Source organism: Microcaecilia unicolor, chromosome 1, assembly GCF_901765095.1.
Source record: "Microcaecilia unicolor chromosome 1, aMicUni1.1, whole genome shotgun sequence".
NCBI classification, from domain to species: domain Eukaryota; kingdom Metazoa; phylum Chordata; class Amphibia; order Gymnophiona; family Siphonopidae; genus Microcaecilia; species Microcaecilia unicolor.
Window position 1 is genome coordinate 383055491 of NC_044031.1, and position 27329 is coordinate 383082819.

At 44.9% G+C, this 27329-nt stretch overlaps 1 protein-coding gene across 2 annotated transcripts in view; it reads left to right on the forward strand.

Annotated features, from left to right (window-relative positions):
* The window catches only part of LOC115474756 (PHD finger-like domain-containing protein 5A), a 34386-nt gene that overhangs the window by 4434 nt on the left and 2623 nt on the right, over positions 1-27329 (forward strand). For both annotated transcript variants that reach the window (XM_030210416.1, XM_030210411.1), the window contains exons 2-3: positions 10354-10377; positions 19626-19792. In XM_030210416.1, coding sequence (XP_030066276.1) covers positions 10354-10377; positions 19626-19792 — 191 coding nt within the window. The remainder of the gene's footprint in view (positions 1-10353; positions 10378-19625; positions 19793-27329) is intronic.

A 27329-nucleotide genomic window follows, 5' to 3' on the forward strand; every position in this document is an offset into this window, starting at 1 on the left:
TGGTGATAAAAGGACTGTATTAATGTATCGAGGAAAAGCCTGAGTCTCCACCACAGCTGAATGCTTAGGGGTCCTAAGTGCTGAACTTGTATTATTTTGTAAAATTCAGCTGTAAACCCATCCGGTCCTGGGGTGGTGTGAGGCCTCAAGGCCTTAAGTTCTCATTGTAGTTCCTGGGCCCGCAGAAGGTGATTCAGACTGCCACGCATCTACAATGTCAATCAAAGCATACTGGAACTGCGCAGGTAGGTGTAAAGCGATCGGCACCTGTACCAGAAGATGAGTGCAGAGACCAAAAATGGTCAAAAAGAGTGTCCTCTAACTCGGCTGCCTTATTAATGAGCACACCTTGCCATTTCTCTAGAGATCAAATCATCCGTGAACCACCCCTTGTTTGTGCCACCCTAGCTAAGAGGCGCCCAATCTTATTGCCAAATATATAAAAGCTGTGTTTTCTATTTAAAAAAAAAAAAAGGACAGGGTAGAGATTCAGGGCCACCTGCATAGACAACCATCAACCATATTTTTCTATTGGCAGTCAAGGGCACCCAAGTATAAAGCAGTTTAATTTATTTGAGTTGAGCTTCCAGGGCCACAATCCCTGTGTTCAACCTACAATTTCGAACACTAGTAAATGAATTTCTAGCCCCCCACAAAACTGCTTTTGCCACGTTCCAGAATAATATGGACTACTTTATGTGGGCTTGGTTATTACATACAAAATCTTCCTGCTGCTTCTGTAGGTAAGTGAAAATCTCAATCTTGGGCCAGATAAGCCATAAAATACCAGCTGTGTGAGTCTGAAAATGACTGAGGACTTTCCAGCTCCACTCGCACAAGGGAGTGGTCTAAGATTCCCACCATCTCGAAAGCTGCAGCCCATACCAGAGAAAAATATTCGCAGAATACAAAAATGTAATCTGCGACATCATTCCGTAATTCTGGGAGAGATGTGTAGTCTCTTTCTGTCGGATGAAGCGAATGCTACATACCTGTAGAAGGTATTCTCCGAGGACAGCAGGCTGATTGTTCTCACTGATGGGTGACGTCCACGGCAGCCCCTCCAATCGGAAACTTCACTAGCAAAGTCCTTTGCTAGTCCTCGCGCGCCCGCGCGGCCGTCTTCCCGCCCGAAACCGGCTCGAGCCAGCCAGTCCAGTATGTAGCAAGACAATACACTTCAAGGGAAGACACAACTCCAAAGGGGAGGCGGGCGGGTTTGTGAGAACAATCAGCCTGCTGTCCTCGGAGAATACCTTCTACAGGTATGTAGCATTCGCTTTCTCCGAGGACAAGCAGGCTGCTTGTTCTCACTGATGGGGTATCCCTAGCCCCCAGGCTCACTCAAAACAATAAACATGGTCAATTGGGCCTTGCAACGGCGAGGACATAACTGAGATTGACCTAACATGTAAACAACTAAGAGAGTGTAACCTGGAACAGAATAAAAATGGGCCGGGGGGGGGGGGGGGGGGGGAGTTGGATTCTAAACTCCAAACAGGTTAACACCGACTGCCCAAACCGACTGTCGCGTCGAGTATCCTGCTGAAGGCAGTAATGAGATGTGAATGTGTGGACAGATGACCACGTCGCAGCCTTGCAAATCTCTTCAATAGTGGCTGACTTCAAGTGGGCTACCGACGCTGCCATGGCTCTAACATTATGAGCCGTGACATGACCCTCAAGAGCCAGCCCAGCCTGGGCGTAAGTGAAGGAAATGCAATCTGCTAGCCAATTGGATATGGTGCGTTTCCCTACAGCCACTCCCCTCTTGTTGGGATCAAAAGAAACAAACAATTGGGCGGACTGTCTGTGGGGCTGTGTCCGCTCCAGATAGAAGGCCAATGCTCTCTTGCAGTCCAATGTGTGCAGCTGACGTTCAGCAGGGCAGGAATGAGGACGGGGAAAGAATGTTGGCAAGACAATTGACTGGTTCAGATGGAACTCCGACACGACCTTTGGCAAGAACTTAGGGTGAGTGCGGAGGACTACTCTGTTATGATGAAATTTGGTGTAAGGGGCCTGGGCTACCAGGGCCTGAAGCTCACTGACTCTACGAGCCGAAGTAACTGCCACCAAGAAAATGACCTTCCAGGTCAAGTACTTCAGATGGCAGGAATTCAGTGGCTCAAAAGGAGGTTTCATCAGCTGGGTGAGAACGACATTGAGATCCCATGACACTGTAGGAGGTTTGACAGGGGGCTTTGACAAAAGCAAACCTCTCATGAAGCGAACAACTAAAGGCTGTCCTGAGATCGGCTTACCTTCCACTTGGTAATGGTATGCACTGATTGCACTAAGGTGAACCCTTACGGAGTTGGTCTTAAGACCAGACTCAGACAAGTGCAGAAGGTATTCAAGCAGGGTCTGTGTAGGACAAGAGCGAGGATCTAGGGCCTTACTGTCACACCAGACGGCAAACCTCCTCCAATGAAAGAAGTAACTTCTCTTAGTGGAGTCTTTCCTGGAAGCAAGCAAGATGCGGGAGACACCCTCTGACAGACCCAAAGAGGCAAAGTCTACGCCCTCAACATCCAGGCCGTGAGAGCCAGAGACTGGAGGTTGGGATGCAGAAGAGCCCCTTCGTCCTGCGTGATGAGGGTCGGAAAACACTCCAATCTCCACGGTTCTTCGGAGGATAACTCCAGAAGAAGAGGGAACCAGATCTGACGCGGCCAAAAAGGAGCAATCAGAATCATGGTGCCTCGGTCTTGTTTGAGTTTCAACAAAGTCTTCCCCACCAGAGGAATGGGAGGATAAGCATACAGCAGGCCTTCCCCCCAATCCAGGAGGAAGGCATCCGATGCCAGTCTGCCGTTGGCCTGAAGCCTGGAACAGAACTGAGGGACTTTGTGGTTCACTCGAGATGCGAAGAGATCCACCAAGGGGGTGCCCTACGCTTGGAAGATCTGGCGCACCACTCGGGAGTTGAGCGACCACTCGTGAGGTTGCATAATCCTGCTCAACCTGTCGGCCAGACTGTTGTTTACGCCTGCCAGATATGTGGCTTGGAGCACCATGCCTTGACGGCGAGCCCAGAGCCACATGCTGACGGCTTCCTGACACAGGGGGCGAGATCCGGTGCCCCCCTGCTTGTTGACATAGTACATGGCAACCTGGTTGTCTGTCTGAATTTGGATAATTTGGTGGGACAGCTGATCTCTGAAAGCCTTCAGAGCGTTCCAGATCGCTCGTAACTCCAGGAGATTGATCTGTAGACCGCGTTCCTGGAGGGACCAGCTTCCTTGGGTGTGAAGCCCATCGACATGAGCTCCCCATCCCAGGAGGGACGCATCCGTAGTCAGCACTTTCCGTGGCTGAGGGATTTGGAAAGGACGTCCCAGAGTCAAATTGGAGCAAATGGTCCACCAATACAGGGATTCGAGAAAACTCGTGGACAGGTGGATCACGTCCTCCAGACCCCCAGCGGCCTGATACCACTGGGAGGCTAGGGTCCATTGAGCAGATCTCATGTGAAGGCGGGCCATGGGAGTCACATGAACTGTGGAGGCCATGTGGCCCAGCAATCTCAACATCTGCCGAGCTGTGATCTGCTGGGACGCTCGCACCCGCGAGACGAGGGACAACAAGTTGTTGGCTCTCGTCTCTGGGAGATAGGCGCGAGCCGTCCGAGAATCCAGCAGAGCTCCTATGAATTCGAGTCTCTGCACTGGAAGAAGATGGGACTTTGGATAATTTATCACAAACCCCAGTAGCTCCAGTAGGCGAATAGTCATCTGCATGGACTGCAGGGCTCCTGCCTCGGATGTGTTCTTCACCAGCCAATCGTCGAGATATGGGAACACGTGCACCCCCAGCCTGCGAAGCGCCGCTGCTACCACAGCTAGGCACTTGGTGAACACCCTGGGCGCAGAGGCGAGCCCAAAGGGTAGCACACAGTACTGGAAGTGGCGTGTGCCCAACTGAAATCGCAGATACTGTCTGTGAGCTGGCAGTATCGGGATGTGTGTGTAGGCATCCTTCAAGTCCAGAGAGCATAGCCAGTCGTTTTGCTGAATCATGGGGAGAAGGGTGCCCAGGGAAAGCATCCTGAACTTTTCTTTTTCGAGATATTTGTTCAGGGCCCTTAGGTCTAGGATGGGACGCATCCCCCCTGTTTTCTTTTCCACAAGGAAGTACCTGGAATAGAATCCCAGCCCTTCTTGCCCGGATGGCACGGGCTCGACCGCATTGGCGCTGAGAAGGGCGGAGAGTTCCTCTGCAAGTACCTGCTTGTGCTGGAAGCTGTAAGACTGAGCTCCCGGTGGACAATTTGGAGGTTTTGAGGTCAAATTGAGGGTGTACCCCTGCCGGACTATTTGCAGAACCCACTGATCGGAGGTTATGAGAGGCCACCTTTGGTGAAAAGCTTTCAACCTCCCTCCGACTGGCAGGTCGCCCGGCACGGACACTTGGATGTCGGCTATGCTCTGCTGGAGCCAGTCAAAAGCTCGCCCCTTGCTTTTGCTGGGGAGCCGCGGGGCCTTGCTGAGTCGCACGCTGCTGACGAGAGCGAGCGCGCTGGGGCTTAGCCTGGGCCGCAGGCTGTCGGGAAGGAGGATTGTACCTACGCTTGCCAGAAGAGTAGGGAACAGTCTTCCTTCCCCCGAAAAATCGTCTACCTGTAGAGGTAGAAGCTGAAGGCTGCCGGCGGGCGAATTTGTCGAATGCGGTGTCCCGCTGGTGGAGAGACTCTACCACCTGTTCGACTTTTTCACCAAAAATATTGTCCGCACGGCAAGGCGAGTCCGCAATCCGCTGCTGGATTCTATTCTCCAGGTCGGCGGCACGCAGCCATGAGAGCCTGCGCATCACCACACCTTGAGCAGCGGCCCTGGACGCAACATCAAAAGTGTCATAAACTCCTCTGGCCAGGAATTTTCTGCACGCCTTCAGCTGCCTGACCACCTCCTGAAAAGGCTTGGCTTGCTCAGGGGGAAGAGCATCAACCAAGCCCGCCAACTGCCGCACATTGTTCCGCATGTGTATGCTCGTGTAGAGCTGGTAAGACTGGATCTTGGACACGAGCATAGAGGAATGGTAGGCCTTCCTCCCACAGGAGTCTAAGGTTCTAGCGTCCTTGCCCGGGGGCGCCGAAGCATGTTCCCTAGAACTCTTAGCCTTCTTTAGGGCCAAATCCACAACTCCAGAGTCATGAGGCAACTGAGTGCGCATCAGCTCTGGGTCCCCATGGATCCGGTACTGGGACTCGATCTTCTTGGGAATGTGGGGATTAGTTAATGGCTTGGTCCAGTTCGCAAGCAATGTCTTTTTCAGGACATGGTGCAAGGGAACAGTGGACGCTTCCTTAGGTGGAGAAGGATAGTCCAGGAGCTCAAACATTTCAGCCCTGGGCTCGTCCTCCACAACCACCGGGAAGGGGATGGCCGTAGACATCTCCCGGACAAAGGAGGCAAAAGACAGACTCTCGGGAGGAGAAAGCTGTCTCTCAGGAGAGGGAGTGGGATCAGACGGAAGACCCTCAGACTCCTCGTCAGAGAAATATCTGGGATCTTCCTCTTCCTCCCACGAGGCCTCACCCTCGGTGTCAGACACAAGTTCACGGACCTGTGTCTGCAACCTCGCCCTGTTCGACTCCGTGGAGCCACGTCCACGATGGGGGCGTCGAGAGGTAGACTCCCTGGCCCGCATCGGCGAAGCTCCCTCCGCCGACGTAGTCGGGGAGCCCTCCTGGGAGGTGGCCGCGGTCGGCACCGCACGCGGTACCGACGTCGGGGACCTCAACCTGGGCGATGGGCCAGCCAGCGCCACGCTCGACGGTACCGGAGGCGCAAGCACCGCCGGTACCGGAGGTGTAGGGCGCAACAGCTCTCCCAGAATCTCTGGGAGAACGGCCCGGAGGCTCTCGTTCAGAGTGGCTGCAGAAAAAGGCTGAGAGGTCGATGCAGGCGTCGACGTCAGAACCTGTTCCGGGCGAGGAGGCTGTTCCGGGCTGTCCAGAGTGGAGCGCATCGACACCTCTTGAACAGAGGGTGAGCGGTCCTCTCGGTGCCGATGCCTGCTGGGTGCCGAATCCCTCGGCGACCCAGAGCTCTCGGTGCCGACACGGGGAGGAGACCGGTGTCGATGCTTCTTCGATTTCTTTCGAAGCATGTCACCGGAGCTCCCCGGCACCGACGAGGAGGACGTAGAATCCATCCGTCGCTTCCTCGGGGCCGAGACCGAAGGAGGTCTGTCTCGGGGGGGGCTGTACCGCAGGAGCCCTCAGGGTAGGAGGAGACCCACCCGAAGGCTCACCGCCACCAGCAGGGGAATGGACAGCCCTCACCTGCACTCCTGACGATGCACCACCGTCCGACGACATCAGCAGACGAGGTCCCGGTACCACCGACGTCGATGCAGCTATCCGATGTCTCGGCGCCGATGCAGAGGCCCGATGCCTCGATGCACTCGATGCAGGGGCGGCCGAGGAAGATGGTCTGGACGCTGACTCGAAGATCCCGGTGCCGATGCCGACGAAGAGCCCGAGAACAACACGTTCCACTGGGCTAGTCTCGCTACCTGAGTCCGCCTCTGAAGCAGGGAACACAGACTGCAGTTCTGAGGGCGGTGCTCGGCCCCCAGACACTGAAGACACGACGAGTGTCGATCAGTGAGCGAGATAACCCGGGCGCACTGGGTGCACTTCTTGAAGCCGCTGGAAGGCTTCGATGTCATGGGCGGAAAAATCACGCCGGCGAAATCAAAATCCGAAATGACGGAAAAAGAGCACCAAAACTTTAGAGGGAGAAAATCTCGACCGAGGCCGAAAAGAGGCCTACCCCGACGACGAAAGAAAACTTACCGGGGCAAAAAGCTGGAAGTACGGGGAGGATTGACACGAAACCCGGTGGAGGGTTTCCGGAGCACTTCCCGACTTAAGCAAAAGCTTTTCCGAAGAAAAAACACGCTCAAAACAATTTGGACGCGCGAGGTCGACTTTCCGGGGCTCGACACGGCGAAAATACGACCGTACCGAGTGCGGACAAAAGAAGACTGGCCGGCTCGAGCCGGTTTCGGGCGGGAAGACGGCCGCGCATGCGCGCGAGGACTAGCAAAGGACTTTGCTAGTGAAGTTTCCGATTGGAGGGGCTGCCGTGGACGTCACCCATCAGTGAGAACAAGCAGCCTGCTTGTCCTCGGAGAAAATAATCTCCAGGAATCTACCAGCTCGAGAGAATGCACAAATGTCAAAAGCACGTGATCACCACCCCTCCCAGTGCCTCCTCTACATATAGATCGATCTAAATCCGGATCCAGAATTATGTTCATGTCTCCTACTGCCAGTAGGTTCTGGGAAGCGTAGGGCACACAGACCTGTAGTAAATCTCTGAAATTTAGGTTCAGCCGGCATGGGTCCATACCTCACCACCAATAAAATCTCACATCCCCAAAGCAACAACCGCATCACCAAGTACTGGCCTTGTCCATCTTTCAACAAAACCTCTGTCTTGCAGGCTAAGGATTTTATGCAAGAGTACCGCCACGTCTCCCTGACGTGATCCAGATGAGGCATAGTACATGTCACCGACCCACGCACGAGCTAAATTCTCCTCATCTATTAATTTAGTTTTCTGTATGCAGGTGATATCTGTGCTATGTTGCTGTAATGCAGTTATAATTTTACTGCAATTCACTGGTGAGGTAATTCCATATTCTATGAGATCACTTTACCAGGTGAACCACTCAACCCAAATTGAGGATACTGGACAACAAAGCAAGATAAGAAATGGTAAGGAGTCTGGGGCACCCAGCTTGCACCCCAGTCTCTAATCATACTCTTCCAGATAGCCGGGCATACATCTAAAACCATCCTCACTATGGATAGTCATCTGTCACACTGATCTTCCTTCCCCCAACCCTGAACAGAACCGCCTTCCACCACCACCCTTCCCAAGTCCCCCCCCCCCCCCCACCTCAGGAATCACACATCACTGCCAGCATAGGCCTACCCACTGCAGTGGAGAGATCATCTTATTGCGATCAGACCCTGTACTCCACTAGCCATGACTCTATACAAAAGCAGCCCCCCAACTATAACAGATTTGACCCGAGATCCTTTAATTTTTAACAGTGGATTATTCCATAAGCACACTTCCATTTCATGCCATAGAGAACGTTGACTGGTCTGATCCATTCTGTGTAAGGTAGTCTGAGTAGCAAGTAGTAGACTATGAGGCTCATAGGTTACAATGGAACTTTGTATGCCTAAGTTCTTTGAAAATATACCTCCGCAAGGCTCATTTTCAAAGCACCTAGACTTACAAAGTTATATAGGTTACTATGGGGCATATTTTCGAAACAGAAAAACATAAAATGGCACAAAGCAGCAGATAGCAATTTGTATGTTTTGTGCAAGAAAAACATCTATTTTCGAAACACATTTGTTTTAGACATGTTTCTATGCAGTTCATCCATAGTGTGTCCAAATCACAAGGGGGCATGTTGGAGGCAGGATTTGTTTTTCCTAACTCTTGAACATTTTTCTGCCATAAAACATTCAAGGCTGAAACCTAGATATTTTGGGCTAGACCTGCTTTAGTTGACAACTAAGTCACAAAAAGATGCCCCAAATGACCACTGGAGGGATTAAGGCATGACCCCCTTAAAGATGTAAAAGAAACAGTACATTCCAGGCTCTGGCAGCTTCAGGTGTTATGGCCAGTCCTCTTAGAGCAGCAAGCAGGTCCCTGGAGTAGCCTAGTGGTCAGTGCAGTGCACTGTAAAGAAGGGGCCCCTGTACACTTGTGGTGGAGAGTGCAAACCCACCAAAAACCTATTGTACTCAACTGTTCACCACTACAATAGCCTTTATGCCTGCAAGTGTCACCCGTACGTGGGTACAGTAGGTTTTTGGTGGGTTTTGGAGGGCTCACCTTTATGTTTCCCTGTGCTCATTAGTCTTAGGGTCTTACAGAGAGGTGTGTGTGTGTGGTATTTCCTTTCCCCATCTTGGACCCTACAGAGGCTATACAAAAGGGGCAGGAACAAATCTTGTTGACAGATGATTCCTAAAACAAAGCCCTTTTCCCAGCCCATCTTCAAGAAAGTATTTTAAATCAAATTCTCCCTGTGAATGTACATAATAGTGCATCTGTGCTACCATCAAAACATATTTTCTGCGAAATAGAAAGCAGGATTTGCCTGTTTGCTTCAGATTTATCTGACCAGTTCACTAGAAAAACAGAGAACTAAATCTTGATTTCCAGCAGGTCCACTCCCCCACCCTCCTCTTAGATAACTTTCCATCTTACTTAGGGCCTCTTTTACAAAGTGGTGGTACCTGTACCGCCGCTTTGCTGTGCATCATTTTGGCATTTCCGCTGGGCTACTGCAGGAGCCCAGCTGTAGTGCCTGCCCCCAGTGAGCACCATTTCCAGCATGACAGAGGCATTTTTTGTATGCGTGTGTTGGGGGGGGGGAGGGCTTACCCGGTGGTAATCGAGCAGCACCGGGGTAATGCGGAAGGCGGTAAGGGCTTCCCCAGGAAATGGCCACGCGGCAAGTGTTTAACTTGCTGCACAGCCATTTCCTTTTTGGGCAGAAGAAATGCCTTTCATCCGCTGTGGTAAAAGGGGGCCCCCTTTTACTTACCATAGTATGGTAAAAGAGGCTGTTAATGTTTTGTAATTTTCAATATCTCACTATATCAACATCACCTAGCACACATCTAGAGAGCTGGAGAGCCTAATTAACTTCTTCCTAAAAACTAGTCTCAAATATTTGCATCTATTGCTTTTGTCCCTGATTGACTATTGGGCAGCTCTAATGTTGAGAGCTAACTGTACTTTTATTAGCTGATTAACTGCCATTCACTGACCATAGCAGGATGGTGAACGGTTTATTATTTTTTTTTTATTATTATTGCATGATCAAATTTATTCAGTGCATTTATATTCTGGGCAAGGCACAGATTAAATTTGACCACCTTAGCTGTTGTATTTCAAAGTTTGTTCTGGCATTGTGAATTATGATTTTTATTGTGTATTTGTTTAACTTTAACTAACAAATAGCATAAAAGCAGCTCATAAGTGAGGCCTTGTAGTGACTGTTGCATTACAGGAGTGTTTGGGGAGCCTCAGACACATGCTAGCTGCTGCAGGGATATGCCTTCTGCTGGTGGAGAAAGTCTTATATGCTGGGTATAGAAAAGGGGAAACCAGGCACATGTTGCTTATTGATAATGCCATTTTCTGGGACGCTTCCCACCAGTTCACCACTACACACATGTTGTATCATCTTCAAATACTACCTGTTAAAATTGCTTTAAAAACCTTTTTTTTTTGGGGGGGGGGGGGTGGTAGTGGTTTACACACCATCTAAAATGTGTATTTTTGTTTTTCTAATTTGCAGCCATTGGAAGACTCTGTGAAAAATGTAAGTACACTTTATGAATTTGTGCTTTGGTATGTCTTCTCTGCGTAAGGAAGAAGAGTTCCCTAAACAGGGGGAGCAGAGGCACTCTCTGGAGACCTGCATAATAAGGGTCACTACCGGTATTCTGCAGATACCTCCATGATCAGGATCCAGTATGGCAGGAATCCAATGGCAAGTAGCAAAAATTTAAAATTGATTAGGGGATATCTATCTGGGCACCATAGCTGGGGTGAAATCTGCAGACTGGCAGCACTGGGGCTATCCTCTACCATTCTTGGCAACAGAGTTCACTGATTTGGGGGGAGAGAGAATTTTCACAAATAGCATGCAAAGAGAACCACATTAGGCTTCCTGCCATCCCTAACAGAAGAAAGATATCCTGGCCCATCTTCTGCTGGGCTGCACATTGAAAGCATTTTATCAGTAGCAAGAGACTTCAAACCTTGGAAGGCAAAAGGCAGAAAAAAGGGTTAAGAAAATAAACCAAAAGACAACAATGGAAAACTGGTAAAGTAGCAATAGGCTTACAGGGAAAGGGAATGGTGCATTGTTAAAACAGACACCCTGGGATTCAGATCCTAGTTCAGTTGTTTGGTCTTTCAGATCATTGCATCTATTCCTGCCTTGCTTTACCTAGTTGATAATGTTAAGATTATAAGCAGGGGTGGAGGATTCATTAGCACCTAAAAATTGGTGCCTAACACTGGCATGGGACCAGAGGATGTACTTCCACTGGAGCAGACCCAGGTGCAAAGAGCTGTATTTGCTGCAGCCTGGGGCTGCTCCCTGTTAGCAAAGAAAAAAGGCTGGCAAGCAAGCAACTAGATAACTTAAAAATAATAGCAAAACTGAAAAAGGAAATTGAAAGCAGATGAGAGAGCAAAAGCACACTTTAAAAATAAAGAAAAAAAAAGATAAAGGTTCCAAGGAAAAATACAGTTCCTTAGCGTCCCTCCGGACCGGACCAGGATTGGACTGATGGGTTGTGCTCGCCTACCAGCAGGTGGAGACTGAGAAAAAACTCTGCCTCTAGAGAGCCAATAGGAGCCCTGGCCATGTGACCTTAGCCTCAGTATTTTCTCAGTCTCCCAGCAGGTAGGAAGTGAGCCCATTAGTCTCTCTCCTTTTCTCTTTAGATATTACAGATATTTGTGATAATTCTTCTGTGCCTGGAATCTTATTTAGAGGCTTGACAGGGTTTCCTTTCTCTTCTTTCTTTGACAGCCTCGGGGGTGTTAAACTCGGGTGTCTCGAGTCCACCCCCCTTCCTCCCCATCTCCCTGGCTTAGCAGGGAAGGGCCGTCCCTTTCTCTGGAAAGGTGTACCGTCTTTGGGAGAGGCAGCCACTTTTAACAGGTAGCTGCTTTAAAAGAATTAAATCAAATAAAAGGAAATTCAAAGAAGCAGCCTTTCTTTCCCCAGACTTCTAACGAGCAGGCAGCTCCAGTGTTTTATTATGATTGAGGGGTTATAAAAAAAAAAAAAAAACAGAAGAAAATAATTCAGTATCTGTGACTTTAAACAGCGATTTTTCTCGTCAGATTTAATTTCCTCCATTTTCTTGCGTTTTGGCGGCGGCAGTTTAAAAAAAAAAAAAAAAGAAAGGTGCGAACCGCGTAAGCGCGGCCACCTGTTTTTTCCGATATGGCTTAAAAGTTCAAACAGCTGCTGTCGGTCAGCGTCGCGCAGTTCACGCAGCCGGAACGTGTAAATTTTGCTCTCCCTTCAAGGTTTCTTCGGGTCCGGTGCTGCCTTCAGTTTTTTCGGGGCCTTTTTCGCCGGCTGTTGTTTCTTCGCCGTTCCACTGGGCTCCGCTTGTTCGGAGGTGTCGGGCGCGCTGTCGACGATCGCCACAGGGCCAGTGGAGCGAACGGCGGCCATTTTGTTTCTCCCTCCATCTTATCAGTCGGGGATCTCTCTGCTGAAGGTAAGGCTGCAGTTCATAGAGCAGTTCGGCTCCAAGATGTGTACACTTTTGTATGTGCTGAACGGCGTATTCTAAAATGCTCTTCACATCAGCAGGCAATATTTGGTTGAAAGGGGGCTCCTTTCATATATGGATATATAACAAGCTTTTCTTCTTTTAAATTTCTATGTATCACGGGGCTGTTAACACTAGTTTTTTCTGGTGCTCAGTCATTTTTCATTGCCTGGTGGAAAATCTACATCTTATCATAATTCATTTCAAGCATTTTCCTCAATAGCTGTAGTATTATACAGTGTTTTAAGAACTTTAGAAACTTTCTCTATAGGCATAGAGTAAATTTCTGTCTTTCTCATTCCCTGGTGAATAGGACTACGTTGTCTAAGAGTCAATTGATTGGTACTTTGCAATTCTGACCATAATATCTTAGTTCCTTTCAAGCATTTTACTCCATGCCTATGATGTTATATAGTGTTTTAAGAACTTAACAGACACTCTCAATGGCTGTAGTGTTATACAGTGTTTTCTTTTTCCGACTTTAAGAAGCCTTCTCTAGAGGCATACAGTATATTGTTCAGATGCCATGGGGATATATCAGCTCTTTCATATTCTCTGAGGGACAGTCCTGTCTACCAAGCTCCCAGTCACTCAGCTGCCTTAGCAGGCATGCTTTATTCATGTCTTCCCTTCTTTTCCAACTGCCTTGAAGCCTCTCATATTTCATTTTAGCTTTCTTCTGGTTTTTACAGGACATATGGTCACTTAGAGAATAAAGTCATCCTTTCACTTAAAGATAGTGGACGGTCCTCAAACCATCTACTCGTGTTTGTCTCTACTCTATCAGTTCAGCATTGGCAGATTATAAACATCCTGGTTTGGTCCAGTATGCCTATACATACCATCTGCTATCTCTTCCTCTTCCTTAGAGACCTGATGTTATATCAAGCTTTCTTGAATTCAGATACAGTCTTGTCTACACCGCCTTCACCAAGTGGCTGTGGCACAACTTCACTTTTTTCGTTACAGGTAATTTCCAAGTTTGTCCTTTTTCATTTTCATTCTATGCGCCTTCACTCCAGAGTGTTCTTTCAATTGGAAGGGGATTCACTCACTTCCTGTGTATTTATACCATAGGTACATAAGTATGGTTATGCTGGGTAAGGCCTAAAGTCCATTAAGTCCAGCATTCATATCTAATGGGCATAGGTACATAAGTTTTGCCATTCTGGGGAAGCTCAAATGTCCACCTTTCTACAGCCAGAACAGCATTAAAGAAAAAAAAAAAAAAAAAAAAACCTCTCACGAGAGTATCGAACAGAAATCTCTGCTCCAAAAGCAAGGCTTTGCAGTAATTCTGCAAACTAACGCATACAATATTTGCCATGGCTGTTCACCACTAGGAACACCGGGGACCCTGGGCCTAGGTTCGGTGTTTTAACCTGAAACAAGCTCAACATTCATATCTATTGGGTGTGAGTCTGGTACTACTACTACTACTTAACATTTCTAGAGCGCTACTAGGGTTACGCAGCGCTGTACAAATTAACAAAGAAGGACGTTCCCTGCTCAAAGGAGCTTACAATCTACATCTCAGTGAGGGAGGACGCATGACCGTGGTACGTGGATTAGTGGTATGTGGATTAGGGAGATCCAAGAAATTACAGGCCGGTGAATCAGACGTTCATACTGGGACAATTTTTTTTTTTCTGTCCGGAGCGTACTACCATAGCTGGTGGACTCCTATATTCAGAACTTTCTATATTCAGAACTTACCCAACTATGGAACGCCATAGAGATAGGGTTGGAGTTTGTAGCCCTATTTAACTGGTGTCCTTGGTCACCCTTCCTCTTCTCCTCAGGATCCAGAGAATGGCTAGTTTTTTGCTTATGCATTAACCGGTCATTTTCAGCAGTACTCTCTCTTCCGTTCTTTTATAGATCTAAGAGGATGTTCATTGCGCTCTTAGGGTCATTTCATTCTTACCTAGACGACTGCCTAATTGGAGAAAGTCTTATCAGCAGAGTTCTCAGGTCACGCACCGGGTGTTGCATTTCTTACAGTCTCTAGGTTGGATGGTGATTGTAGCCAGGCCTCTCATTTGATCTCTCATCAGATATCTCTGATTTTCTCTTTGTTTAGTCAGGTTGGCGCACAGTCTTTTGTCTCCTCTGCAATCATCCCAGTTTATATTTTTCTTGGTGACCTTGGGCCTTCGGCCATTTCCTCGCTCTATTCTGCAGAATGCAATTTTACTTTCTAATGCCCAAGAAGGAATTTTCCTTCATCCTATTGCGAATCTCAGGGTCATCAATCGCGCTATTTAAGTGTCATCTAGTTATCTCAAGAACCTTAGTTCTGTCATTGGGATGCTTCGTGCAGTACACTTTTTGGCAGAAGCTTTTTTGTATATATATATATTTTTTTTTTTTCTGGGGGACCTCAGCAATTCGTTTTACCTTCGGGTGAATTTTGTTTTCCCTACTGACAAACAAGGCGGAGAGAGCTATGTTGGTCCTTGCCATGGCAATGGGTTATGTCATCCGCCAAGGAGGAGTTAAGAGTATACTCTTGAGTTTGTACTCATTTTTTCTTAGTTGTGTCACCCTGCATTTAGGTGAATGGACTCTCATTTTTTCAGCCTTACTTCCTCACTGCGACACTTCAGGGCTATCTCTTTTTGCCTTCAGGCTCACGAACATTTCTTGCTTCTTCCGTTCAGCAACAGTCTTGACGGAGACAGGGACAGATGCCAACGTCCAGCAGGGGTTTTTCAGCCTTCTTTATGCGTTTCTTTCATCATCTCACTAGGTGTTTACGCAGAACCAAGGCACCCTTCTACATCCGGACCCCCAGTCAATCAAACTTATGGCGTGGTTACTGGGTCTGCAACATCTTTGATATTTTCGCAGGAAGTACTTCAAGTTTTAATTGCTTCCAGACAGAAATCTACATTAAAGTCCTATGAATCAAAGTGGCGACGGTTCACTCTGTGGTACTCCTCTCGCCACTTCATTCCACAAACAGTATCCATTTTGCATGTTTTGGAATATCTTCTGCATCTTGCGAAATCTTGTCTGTCTTACTCATCCATTAGAGTTCATTTGGCAGCTCTATCAGTGATGCATGATACTGTTGACAACCGCACGCTTATGCAGCATCCACTGTCAAAGCGGTTTCTTAAAGGAGTCCTGCACCTGTACCTCCCGCTTCGTCCACCAGCTAGGTGAACTAGGTGAACAGACTCTTAAAGTTCTGTTTTCTAGTAGCCATAACTTTTTCTATAAAGTTTTCCTCTTCAAGCAGTGTTTCCCAGTAGCCATTGCAGCAAGTAGATCTATGTGTGGAATACTTCTACGGTTGGTAACTTCTTTTCGGTCTGCTGTAGTTTAAAGTTTTCACCTTTCCCAATCGGTTTTTTCTTATTGGTTTTGTCCTTCTAGCCAGTAGGCGTAAAAGTTTTTCATTGTTTCTAACCCGCTATATCGCGAAGGATCAAGGAAATGAGAATGTCTATTTCTCTTCTCGCTGAGAGAGCAGTTCCACAGCGTATTACAACATATTCCACAACTTCAGAAGCGGGCTCTATTCTTACTATGGCGATTTTTGGTGCTCTCGGTGCACATTGGTAAGTTGGCAACTTAGTCCTAGTTTCATTTTATTTTGCTCATTGGGACACACTACATGTTAGTTGTCGCCAGGTGGCCTATGCAGCATGAACATTTCTCTGCAGTTTTCATAAGGTTCCCTCCCTTCAGATTACTGCTTTGGTACTTCCCATCAGTCCAATCCTGGTCCGGTCCGGAGGGACGCTAAGGAAGGAGAAATTAGATCTTACCTGCTAATTTGCTTTCCTTTAGTCCCTCCGGACCGGACCAGGCCCCTCCCATGTTCTCTCTACTCTTTAGCTTCTTTTATTAAGTAGGAAGTGTATTCAGTAGGAAGTGTATTCATTCCTTTACGATTCGTGGAACAATACTATATATATACAGAACTTTACGTGGTCTATACCACTTCTCTGGTGGTTGCTGGTGAGCTCAATTGCTGGAATCTATCTATAAAACCTTAAATACGCCATACCACTTCTCTGGTGAGAGTTGTGGCTGAGCTCAGTTGCTGGAATATCTATAAAACCTTAAATATGATTTACCACTTTTCTGGTGAGAGTTGCTGGTAAGCTCAGTTGATGGAATATATATAAAATCTTAAGTGGGCCATACCACTTCTCTGGTGAGAGTTGCTGGTGAGCTATATTACATGTGAGCCATATCGCTTCTCTCGTGAGAGTTGCTGGTGAGCTATAGTACAAGTGAGCCATACCACTTCTCTAGTGAGAGTTGCTGGTGAGCTGTAATACATATCGGGCCATACCACTTCTCTGGTGAGAGTTGCTGGTGAGCTCTGATACTTGGCATTGCCGAGTGCTTTGTGGCTGCTAGGATTCCATACGGCACAGAAGGTCTTTCTTTCTTTCCTGCTTTGTTATTCAAATACTGAGGCTAAGGTCACATGGCCAGGGCTCCTATTGGCTCTCTAGAGGCAGAGTTTTTTTCTCAGTCTCCACCTGCTGGTAGGCGAGCACAACCCATCAGTCCAATCCTGGTCCGGTCCGGAGGGACTAAAGGAAAGCAAATTAGCAGGTAAGATCTAATTTCTCCTTTGCTGCCCCTGAACGTGTGGCACTCTCAATTCCTTATTCAGCCACTTCTGTCTTTGTGGGTCGCATCAACAGTGACACATTCTAATCTTCTTTTAAGCACAAAATTGTGCAATGTTTACCAACAATCTTTAAAAAAAAAAAAAAAAGTCCTCCTTGCATTAGTAATATAAGAATGTACTCCAGTTTGAGAACACTTCTTCCACAGGCAATATAAGCACCTGAATAAACAAGGTATCGTAAAACCTGTTCCGAACATCACTTTCTTCCTGTAGCGCTGACTTCCTCCTCCCATCCTAGGTGGTGCTAAGATGTCAGTTGGGAACACCTGTCCATTTTAGGATTATGGCTGCTAACTAGAACAGACGCTTGTCTTTCCATGTGACTTTTTGTTCTATTGGTGACTGAAATGAAATACAAGAGAATAGTTTCATGCTTCATTTTATTTCTGAGAAGAAAGAAGTATTTAATATTTTACAAAATGTCTCCCAGCTTAGCCATTCCCAGCACTACAAACCTAAGGACATTTGTGGTTCACGTTTGTCTATTATTGGAGCCATGTGCTCCTATGAGCATGTTATGTGTTATCCTGCACATGTGCTATACTTGTGATTTAAAGGGATTTTCAAACTCATTGGTTTAGGAAGTTGTTAGCAGAACAGATTGAAGATCATAGGAAGAGCTATTAACAGTGCTACAGACCCACAGGTAGAGTTTGGCGTCCAATGCAAATCCTGGCATCACTAAACTAAGGAGGTGAGAAAAAAGGTCAAACAGGAGCACAAGAACCCCAGGAATATTCCAATGAAGTACATTTTAACATTATGGATGCAAAATCCAGCCAAACAAGTTGACTCAAAGTGTGCATCAAAATTGGTCGCAACTCGTCTGATCATATTTGGACCAATATTCAGACCGCAACAACTTCCATGCAAACAAAGATACGGACTTGAAATTTTGAACAAGCATTATGCTTGTGCTGGACATAATACTGCCAGATTTGCAACTAACCAGCATCTATAACCGCCCTTCAGGATCTCTTCAAAGTTGGCACTGTCAGCGCAAATGGTAAAATATACCAAAGTTCAAAACCAATTATTAAAAAAGAGTCTGCCTGAATCAGCTTGTGAAACAGTATCATCTGAAAGAGAAAATTGTGCTCTACAACACTGATATGTTTTTGTTTTGCAATGCCACCATTAAGTAGCCATTTACTCAGGTCAAAGTATGTTATATTTAGTACACTTGATGCGCTAATTTTTCTTCATTTCTAGGAAATTGAGTCTTAATAGTCACTTAAAAGTATTGATATAATTATTTATTCATTCGTATTTTATTCGTTGATCAGTCGTTTATTGTGCGCTGTTATGGTGGATTGGAAACGTTTGTGAAACGTCCGTTGAACAGAAAGATGCTTTCATAAGCTTCATGCATCCTCATGGTCCCGCTACTTCATTTTATTGGCCGGTAAGATGCGATACTTGCTGGATCCCAGAACAACTTATCATTGCTGTTATTCCAGCTCCATCAGTGACATCATCTGGTCGGCAATATAGTTTCCCTGAAACCGTTCTCTTGCAGATCAATGATGCTTTCAGAATGATGAAGTAACTGAAGAAGGCAGGCTTGGGAACCTGCAGTAAAGAAACACACAATCAGGCTTGGGATCCTGCAGTAAAGATAGCCACCCGTGGCTGTTACTGCATGGCTATCGGGCGTGGCCCCTATGGCGATGCTGGTTTCATGGACCAACGCAATACATCGCGTACACAAAATATAACATACTTTTGACCTGAGTAAATGGCTACTTAATGGTGGCATTGCAAAACAAAAACATATCAGTGTTGTAGAGCACAATTTTCTCTTTCAGATGATACTGTTCACAAGCTGATTTAGGCAGACTTTTTTAATAATTGGCTTTGAACTTTGGTACGTTTTACCATTTGCGCTGACAGTGCCAACTTTGAAGAGATCCTGCAGGGCGGTTATAGATGCTGGTTAGTTGCAAATCTGGCAGTAGTATGTCCAGGATAAGCATAATACTTGTTCAAAATTTCAAGTCCGTATCTTTGTTTGCATGGAAGTTGTTGCGGTCTGAATATTGGTCCAAATATGTTCCGATGAGTCGCGACCAATTTTGATGCACACTTTGAGTCAACTTGTTTGGATTTTGCATCCATAATGTTAAAATGTATTTCAGAATTGGCATAAAAAACTGTACAGGATTTGAATTTTTTTAGCCATTCTTATAAATGTGTTTGGATTTTATTAGACCCCAAAAATGGCATTTTAGTAAATGTCGCACACTCATGGACTGACAACCTTTCAGAAAAGGGGGTCTAGATCTGCAACTATTGCAGTTAGAGACCTCAAATTTGGGGAAACTTTGTTTAACACCTGTCTCGCGCAACAGATAAAACTTGAACAAAATTGGAGAACATGATGGTGGGAACTTTTTTTTTAATTTTAGACCACTTGGCATGGAATGACCCTATTTTGTTGATGACTAAACAAGTTTTTATATATACTCTGTATTTTCTTTTTAAATTACAAATCAATTTCCATCTAAAATGGCTTCATGGTGGTATCTGTTAGGAAGCAGTGAGTTAGCAGATATACAGAGGGAGACCCATGCTGCTGCTCATTATTTGTTCCATGTTTGCTTTCAGGTGACGGGAAGTGTGTGATCTGTGACTCGTACGTGCGTCCCTGCACACTAGTGCGAATATGTGACGAGTGTAACTATGGCTCCTACCAAGGGCGCTGTGTCATTTGTGGAGGGCCTGGGGTCTCTGATGCCTACTATTGCAAAGAGTGCACCATCCAGGAGAAAGATGTGAGTGTATAAGATTGCTGCATAACATGGGGAGGGCAAGTTGCTGAGTTATAGTGTGTCTACACAGAAAGAAAGTAATTTTTGTTTTGTACTAAGGATATATCTTGCATTCCCTATACTTTTTGATAAATTTCACATTGTATGCTTGTAAAAATGTGAAGGATTTGTCAGTGTCCTATCGAGGGGAGCTGCAATACTTTTCATTGATGAATTAAATGACGGCTGAGAATTTTCTAGATTCAGTGGGGAGCACCTTTAAATGGTAGGATTAGATGTAAAAATAATGACAAATTGGAAAAATAGAACTATGCAGGGTGGAATTCAACAAGGACATTAAACTTTGTCATTTAACACCACAGTTTAATCCATGGGGATAGGATTAATTGAGAAATCCACATTTCCTTTTCTTGAGAGGATATAAATTCTATCCTCACCTCATGGATCCAAAGAAACATGATAATCACCTGATATTTCAAAGCTTGAAAATTGTGACCAATGATCTTAAGAGCTTCAAGGTGCTCCTTATTTAAACAACTGTTATGTTCTGATAACCAGATTTTCAACATCCATGTAATTTTGGGTTTTGTTGTTTTTGTTCCCACCCTCCCCCCCATGACAGAAATTGGTTAAAAGACATTTGCTAGGATAAGTGATATATATTGGGGCTCAATTTGTATGACATACTTTGTATGTCTAAGTGCTACAAAAATGAGCCCCATTGTCTGTCTCTCAAATCTTCTTCTGCTTTACAGTATCTTTCTATGACAGGCTGCAGAAATTCCTTAATTTGTAGAATTGTCGCAAAAAAAAAATGGTATCCATATTTAAAATTCCCAGTTATTGGTTTTTAGTCTAAAATATTTCATGCAAAACTCGAGAAGAGCCAAACACATGAAATACTCCTGTAAATTCTGATTTTGTATAAAAGGAAATCATAATTGTGTGGGTAAATTTTCATGTTCTTGAAGTGATAATGGGCTCAATTGGAGCAATTTTATCTGGATAAAATCATACCCTAATGAATGCCCCCTCCTCTCTGTGGCGGGAGCGAGCTAATAAGCAGCATGTACTCTGTGTGATCATCATTCCTGGCACGTACTTTGATAATCTGATTGGCACACAGTATAGGGATACAATGAAGATGCAAAGAGAACATCTACAGCTCCTTGGTGAGTTTAGGTAGCTTCTTCTTAAGTCATTGATAAGTTATTTTATATTTTATTTTAAATTTATAACCAATTCAAGTTTCAAGTTTTATTCAAAGCTTTCTATACCGCAAATCGAAACATCTATGTGATGTACAATGCTAAAAGCAGAACGAGAGAGGACAGGACAGTAGGAGCATGATACCAACAAGTGAGGGGAGGTGATATAAGGAACTACAAAAAAATATGAGAGGAAAGAGGCAAAGAAACAGCGAGTCAGTAGGGAGAGAAGGTAGTAATGTTCAGAGGTCTCTCTGAGGGAAGAGTTATCACAGGTCTAAGGAAAGGCAGCTACTAAGAGGTGAACTTTAAGCCGAGATTTAAAGGTTTGTGGCCGGGGATCAAGATATCATAGTTGAGAGGAGTGCATTCCAAAGGACCAGACCAAGAACTGAAAATGTAGAGTTACGTGTGAAAGCATGAGTTATCTGCTTGAAGGAAGGAACAACTAAGAGATTCTGCCGAGATCAGCGAAGAGTCCAGGAAGGGGAATAATGTGTTAGAAGGCTAGCTAAAAATGCTGGAGGCCAGTAGACCTAATCTTGAGGATAAGAATGTTGTAAGAAATCCGATTAATTTTATTGGAAGCCAGTGTGCATCCCCAAGGAGAGGAGTGACATGATCAAATTTCATTGAACCAATAATCAACTTAATAGATGTGTTTTGAATCAGTTGTAAACGATAAAGATCTTTCTGCCTAAGTCCTTTGTATAGTGAGTTACAGTAGTCGACCTGGCTAGGAACCAGAGAGTAGATTAATTTAGAGGACAGATTGCTGAAGAAGGATCGAATAGAGCAGATCATATGAAAATTTATAGAAGCAGCGTCGTACCAGGATGGATATCTGTGTTTGGAAATTAAAGGCAGAATCATAATACCCAAAACCTTTTAAAGAGGGTACTATTGGGCCATGGGTACTGGAATGTAAAATTGGAGATGACGGACAAACCAGCGGAGGAAGAGAAAAGCAAGGCCTTTGACTTATCTGGATTAAGTTTTTAGCCTATTAGCAGTAACTCAGGAGGCAACCTGTGCCAATTTAGAGCTAAGAAGGAGAATGTCACCTGGGCCCAGAGGATCCAAAGGAGAGAGAATTTGTACGTCATTGGCATAGACATAAGCAGTAAGACCAATAGATTGAATAAGGTTCAGGAAACGCATCGTACAAATGTGGATGCCAGAATGGAACCCTGCAGTTGGTGAAACCAGTGCAGATGTCCCATTATTTTATTTTTATTGCAATTTGAAGGAAATACAGAAATATTTATAAGGAAACTGAGCCAGCTTGCTTAGAAAATAATTAACTTAAATACAGTCCATAACACTATGAGGAGCAATATGAGTGAAATTAAAAAAAATAAATAAATAAAGATAACTATGTCAAAAAAACATTGACATTGATATCTTACTGTGCAAAAGTAGAAGCAAAGTAGCAAACTCCAGAAATTACTAAATTAATGCTAACTGGAGCACTAGACATAGGTCTCTTATCACTGAGAGAGGCTGAGAGCTGTGAGAGTTTAAATAAAAAACAAAACATATTGCACTGATTTCCACTTAAAGCTATTTGAAGAAATAGAGCCCAATTAGAGGACAGCTGGTTTGAGCAGAGAAAAATTCTTCCTTCTCCTTTGAGTCTCTTTAGTCAAGTCAGGAAAAATCCTGACTTGGCAATCCAAGAGGAGAACATCTTTCCTTTTTTGTAAGAAAAGTTTTAATAGCCATTCACAATCAGATGGTAGTCGGTGATACTGTCAAGTAGTAGAAGAAAAAACTCAGTCCGAAGTCTCCAATAACTCCGATATATTTAATATGTCAGTCTCGGGATCAACAGCTAAGCCCACAACCTGGCCAGCTTGTATAGGTTCCTTCTTAGTCTAAGGCAAATAAATACAAGTCATTGGAGGCATTGCTTCTTGTGAAACCGGGAGAACTTCTTTCAAGTAACATTGAAACATATCTCTAGCAGACACCACCAGAGGAAGTTTAGGAAAATTGATCAGTCTTAAATTTGAAAATCTAACAAAATTTTCTAAAAATTCTGTTTTCCTTTTTAGAATAGAATTCTCCTTTACCATACATAGCCAATACTTGAGCGTTCTTAATCTGTTCAGTATTATCTGCCACCTTCTGTGCATTTTGACTCCAATCTGTGTGATGCTGCTCAATATTAGTAGAATTCAGTTGTATATTGGCATTCATAATAGCAAACTGCCCGGACAGGGCCTTAACCGAAGTCTGAAACTGCATTCCAAATGGACTCGAGAGTAAAGGTTGGGGGTCTCTGAAGCTGAATCGGGCCCACCACTAACTCTACATTCCACACAGTAACAGGAGACTTGTCAGTCTCCAGCACAGATCCAACACCTCTCGTTGCTTCATCTGGGACATGTTGACCCGGAGGTGTACTCTGCACCTCGCCAATAGCGCCAGAAGGCTTCCCTCTATCAGCGGACTCCTTCAACAATGCATGTAGAGAATCTGATAAAAAGTCTCCGGAGTTCAATGAACCGGGTTGCTGTGGGGGAATTTGCGTATCAGGGGCGAGTGAGATGTCTGAACCAAAGCCCAATGCCGTCCCACCTGGTATCAGCGTTTGAGCAGCCGGTAAACCTTGGACACCCCCCCCCCCCTTAAGTCTGTAGAAACTGGACCCCCATGGGTCATAAACGTGGGTCCTTACAGAGCAGAAGTAGGTGTCTGCAAGGGCTCTGAGGGAATAACCCTCACTTTACCCTTCTTCATCAGAACTGTTAGATCCAAAGGGAGCGCTGCTACTCTACTGCCGCCATCTTGGAACCTCCCCAGTATTTTCCAGATGTCCTACCATTAAAGTTCATGTTGGCCAGGTAAGAGTTATAACCAAGTTAAGGCCAAGTCTCTAGTACCAATATCTCTTAACCACTGAAGCAGAATGGCGCAATCTACTAGATCGAATGCAGCAGAGAGATCCAGAGAGAGAAGTAGCACAGATTTAGAGTGGCCTAGAAAGGACCTCGCAAAAGTAAGGATACCAAGCAAGTCTGTGGTGTTGGCAAAAGCAAGTCTCTGGTTGGAGTGAAAAACATCAATTTGTTACAAATTGTGCGAGAACAATATTTTCAGTAAGTTTTGCCGCGAACAGTAGGCAATTGGGCGATAATTCGAAGAGGAAACGTCTGTTCTGCCCAGATAATGTTTGGATGAATGGCAGCAGTCTTCCAAGTGCAAGGGACAAGATCCCAAGAAAGACTGACAGAAACCATAATGTGACTGTAAGGGGCAAAAATAGTTATATGATACCTAAGAACAGTAGTTGGTGATGTAGTTGGCTTCATACCCTTCAGGACAGAGACCACTATAATAAGAGCAGGAAGATGAAAGCAGGTCAAATGGGACTATGTGTAAGAAAAGATGGAATACACACAACCAAAGGACCAGTTGAAGCTGGAGAATGTTGAAGGGTCAATAATTTAGCAGAGAAGTGGATGGCTAAATGTGTGTGTTGGGGGAATTTACATGTTATCTTTATATTTTGCACAGATCAGGAGAGCTGTTTCTCTGTTGTACTACATACAGAGTGTGGTTTCTTGGAGTTCAGTTTAATTTTTGCATATATAATTTCTATTTTTAGTTTGTGGTCACTTATTCTGTGTTCTCTGATGTTTGTGTTCTTTACGTGTTTAAGACCATGTAGTCTGTTAGCATGCGAGGATCTTTAGTAATCCAATTTGTTTAGCTTTCCCACTAGGTGTATCAATTTATTCTAAACCCCATTGCCATATTTATGGTGCTGTCTTTTCAGGATAGGTTCCTCATGTGAGTTTTCAAAGTTGGTGCCATTGTAGCTGCTCTATAGTTCCTGAGTGACTTGCTAGGATTTTGTGTTACTGTATTTTACAGTATGCCTGGTACTGTTACTTAAGAACACCAGAATCAATCTGGGGAGAAATGTCCCAGTTGTGCATCCATTGCTGAGGGAGGGATTTCTGTGGATGCAGAATATATGTTCAAAAAGAATTTTATAACACCAAAATAAAAGTAGTTTATAAATTTTTTTTTTATTTTGGCGTTTATAAACAGTGCTGTGATTTGTTCCCCTTTCTTTGTGTGTCTTATTGTTCCTTTTGGTGTGTGAGCACCTTGCATCCATCTCTCTCTCTCTCTCTCTCTCTCTCTCTCAAACTGCTATGACTTTTACTGCATATAAACAGTATTGCACTGGGTTTGTTTTTTTTTTTTTTTTTTTTTTGGGGGGGGGGGGGGGTTGGTTTGTTTCTGTTGCTTTTGTTTTGTTTTTTTTTAATGCTGAAAATACTTCTGTAAGCTACACTTACTAGGCTCCATTATTCAATGCTTATATGTGTAGCTTATTTGACCCAAACTCTTTAGGTTGGTTTTGTCATGTCTGGCCCAAACATGCACTAAAAGTATAGTTGTTGAATATCAGTACCTACATATGCAGAGTATGCATGTATTTGGTGCTTCCCTGGAATGCCCCTTCATATCCAAATTTCCTGATATATGAAATTTGTATGTGTTCTTTCACCAGAAATGGTTACAAAAAGATACTTGGATATTTGGTGCTATGCTGCACGTTCAAGTCCTTTTTTTAAAAAACTTTACTCCTATATAGCCTGGGCATATGTTGTCTTTGTTTTGTTTTTTTCTGGAAACAACTACCTGACCTTAGGGAGGGGATCCCCCACTCCTTAACTGGAGCTCTGAGGGCCCCCCCCCCAATATTGGATACATTGGGGGTGCATCAATTTATCCCACACCTAGATTGCTTTAAGCTGCCACCAAATTCCAATATCTGCATGGTTCATACTGGAAGACTGGCCTGAAGAATGGAGGGAGGGGGCACATCAATGCAAATGTTGACTCAGGGTGCCACAGCCCCTTGAGCTACCCTTGAATATTAATATTGTGGACCTTACCCAAACTAGAACTAAAGGAGCATGGGAGGGGGGGGGAATCTGAGATGAGCTTTTTTGATAGCGCATAAATGCATCTTGAATTGGGTATCTCCGGAAGTGCCCTGGATCACCTAGTGGGGAAGATAAAAATGTCTTCTTTGTGCCTCCTTTTTGGCATCTATTCTAGTTGGCAATGTAGATTCAATCTATATAGAAGCCTTTTTGGAATACTCTTTCTGCTAAAGCATCTAGTTTGCTAAATGAACAATGTGTTTTGATACTTTAGATTGTGCGATGTCGATATGAGAGAGGATGTCCTTGGTCATTGTTTAGGAAGGGGACAGTGTATCTGGATCACATTAGAATAGAGAAACATTCAAATATAGTTTCCAACAGTTTTTGCATCCCCATACTATATGGTCATTGTCGCTGTGTGTAAGAAACCAACCTGTTCCAACTTTTCAATTGTTAATGTACTTTTGACTATTGGCATTATTTAAAAGAAAAAAACAAAACCTTGCTCTTTTGCAAAAAAACAAAACAAAACCAGAAAGTGTACACTCAGATAAAGCAGTACACACTGTGGCAGTAATCTGCAGCTCATTGTGAAAGTGTCCCCCTTCTTATCAGTACAGAAAGGGGGGGGGCACTAGGTATGCAACTCTTCCTCCCCTCCCCCTGACTTTTTAAAAAAATCCTCAGTAATATAGTGTAATACCCCAGCTCCAACCCGTGTCGTCGTACACCTCAAAAAGTTGAACGACAGGAACAATGCCCACTTGCTCCTGCCTCCAGCACCACTATCATTGCCTTATTTGTTAAACTGATCCCTGGTGATCTATTGCATCACATTGCTAGGGGTCAGCTGCCGCCATTTTGAATGATGGCATTGGAGGCAGGAGCAAATAATGCTCATGCCTTTCACCTTTGAGGTGAGTGACAAGAGTCTGGGGGGGGGAGGGGGTACATTAGACTACCAGGGATTTCTTTTTTTTATTATTTTTTTTTAATTGGGGAGGCAGAGGACTCTCACATTAACTTTTTTTCTGCCACCTCAGACCTAGCAGTAAATTTCTCACCTTGTGCTCCCTCGAACCTTGGTTTAACTAGTAGCATGCATTTAAATTACTACTACTACTACTATTTAGCATTTCTATAGCGCTACAAGGCATACGCAGCGCTGCACAAACATAGAAGAAAGACAGTCCCTGCTCAAAGAGCTTACAATCTAATAGAAAAAAATAAATAAAGTAATCAAATCAATTAATGTGAACAGGAAGGAAGAGAGGAGGGTAGGTGGAGGCGAGTGGTTACGAGTCAAAAGCAATGTTAGAGGTGGGCTTTCAGTCTAGATTTAAAGGTGGCCAAGGATGGGGCAAGACGTAGGGGCTCAGGAAGTTTATTCCAGGCGTAGGGTGCAGCGAGACAGAAGGC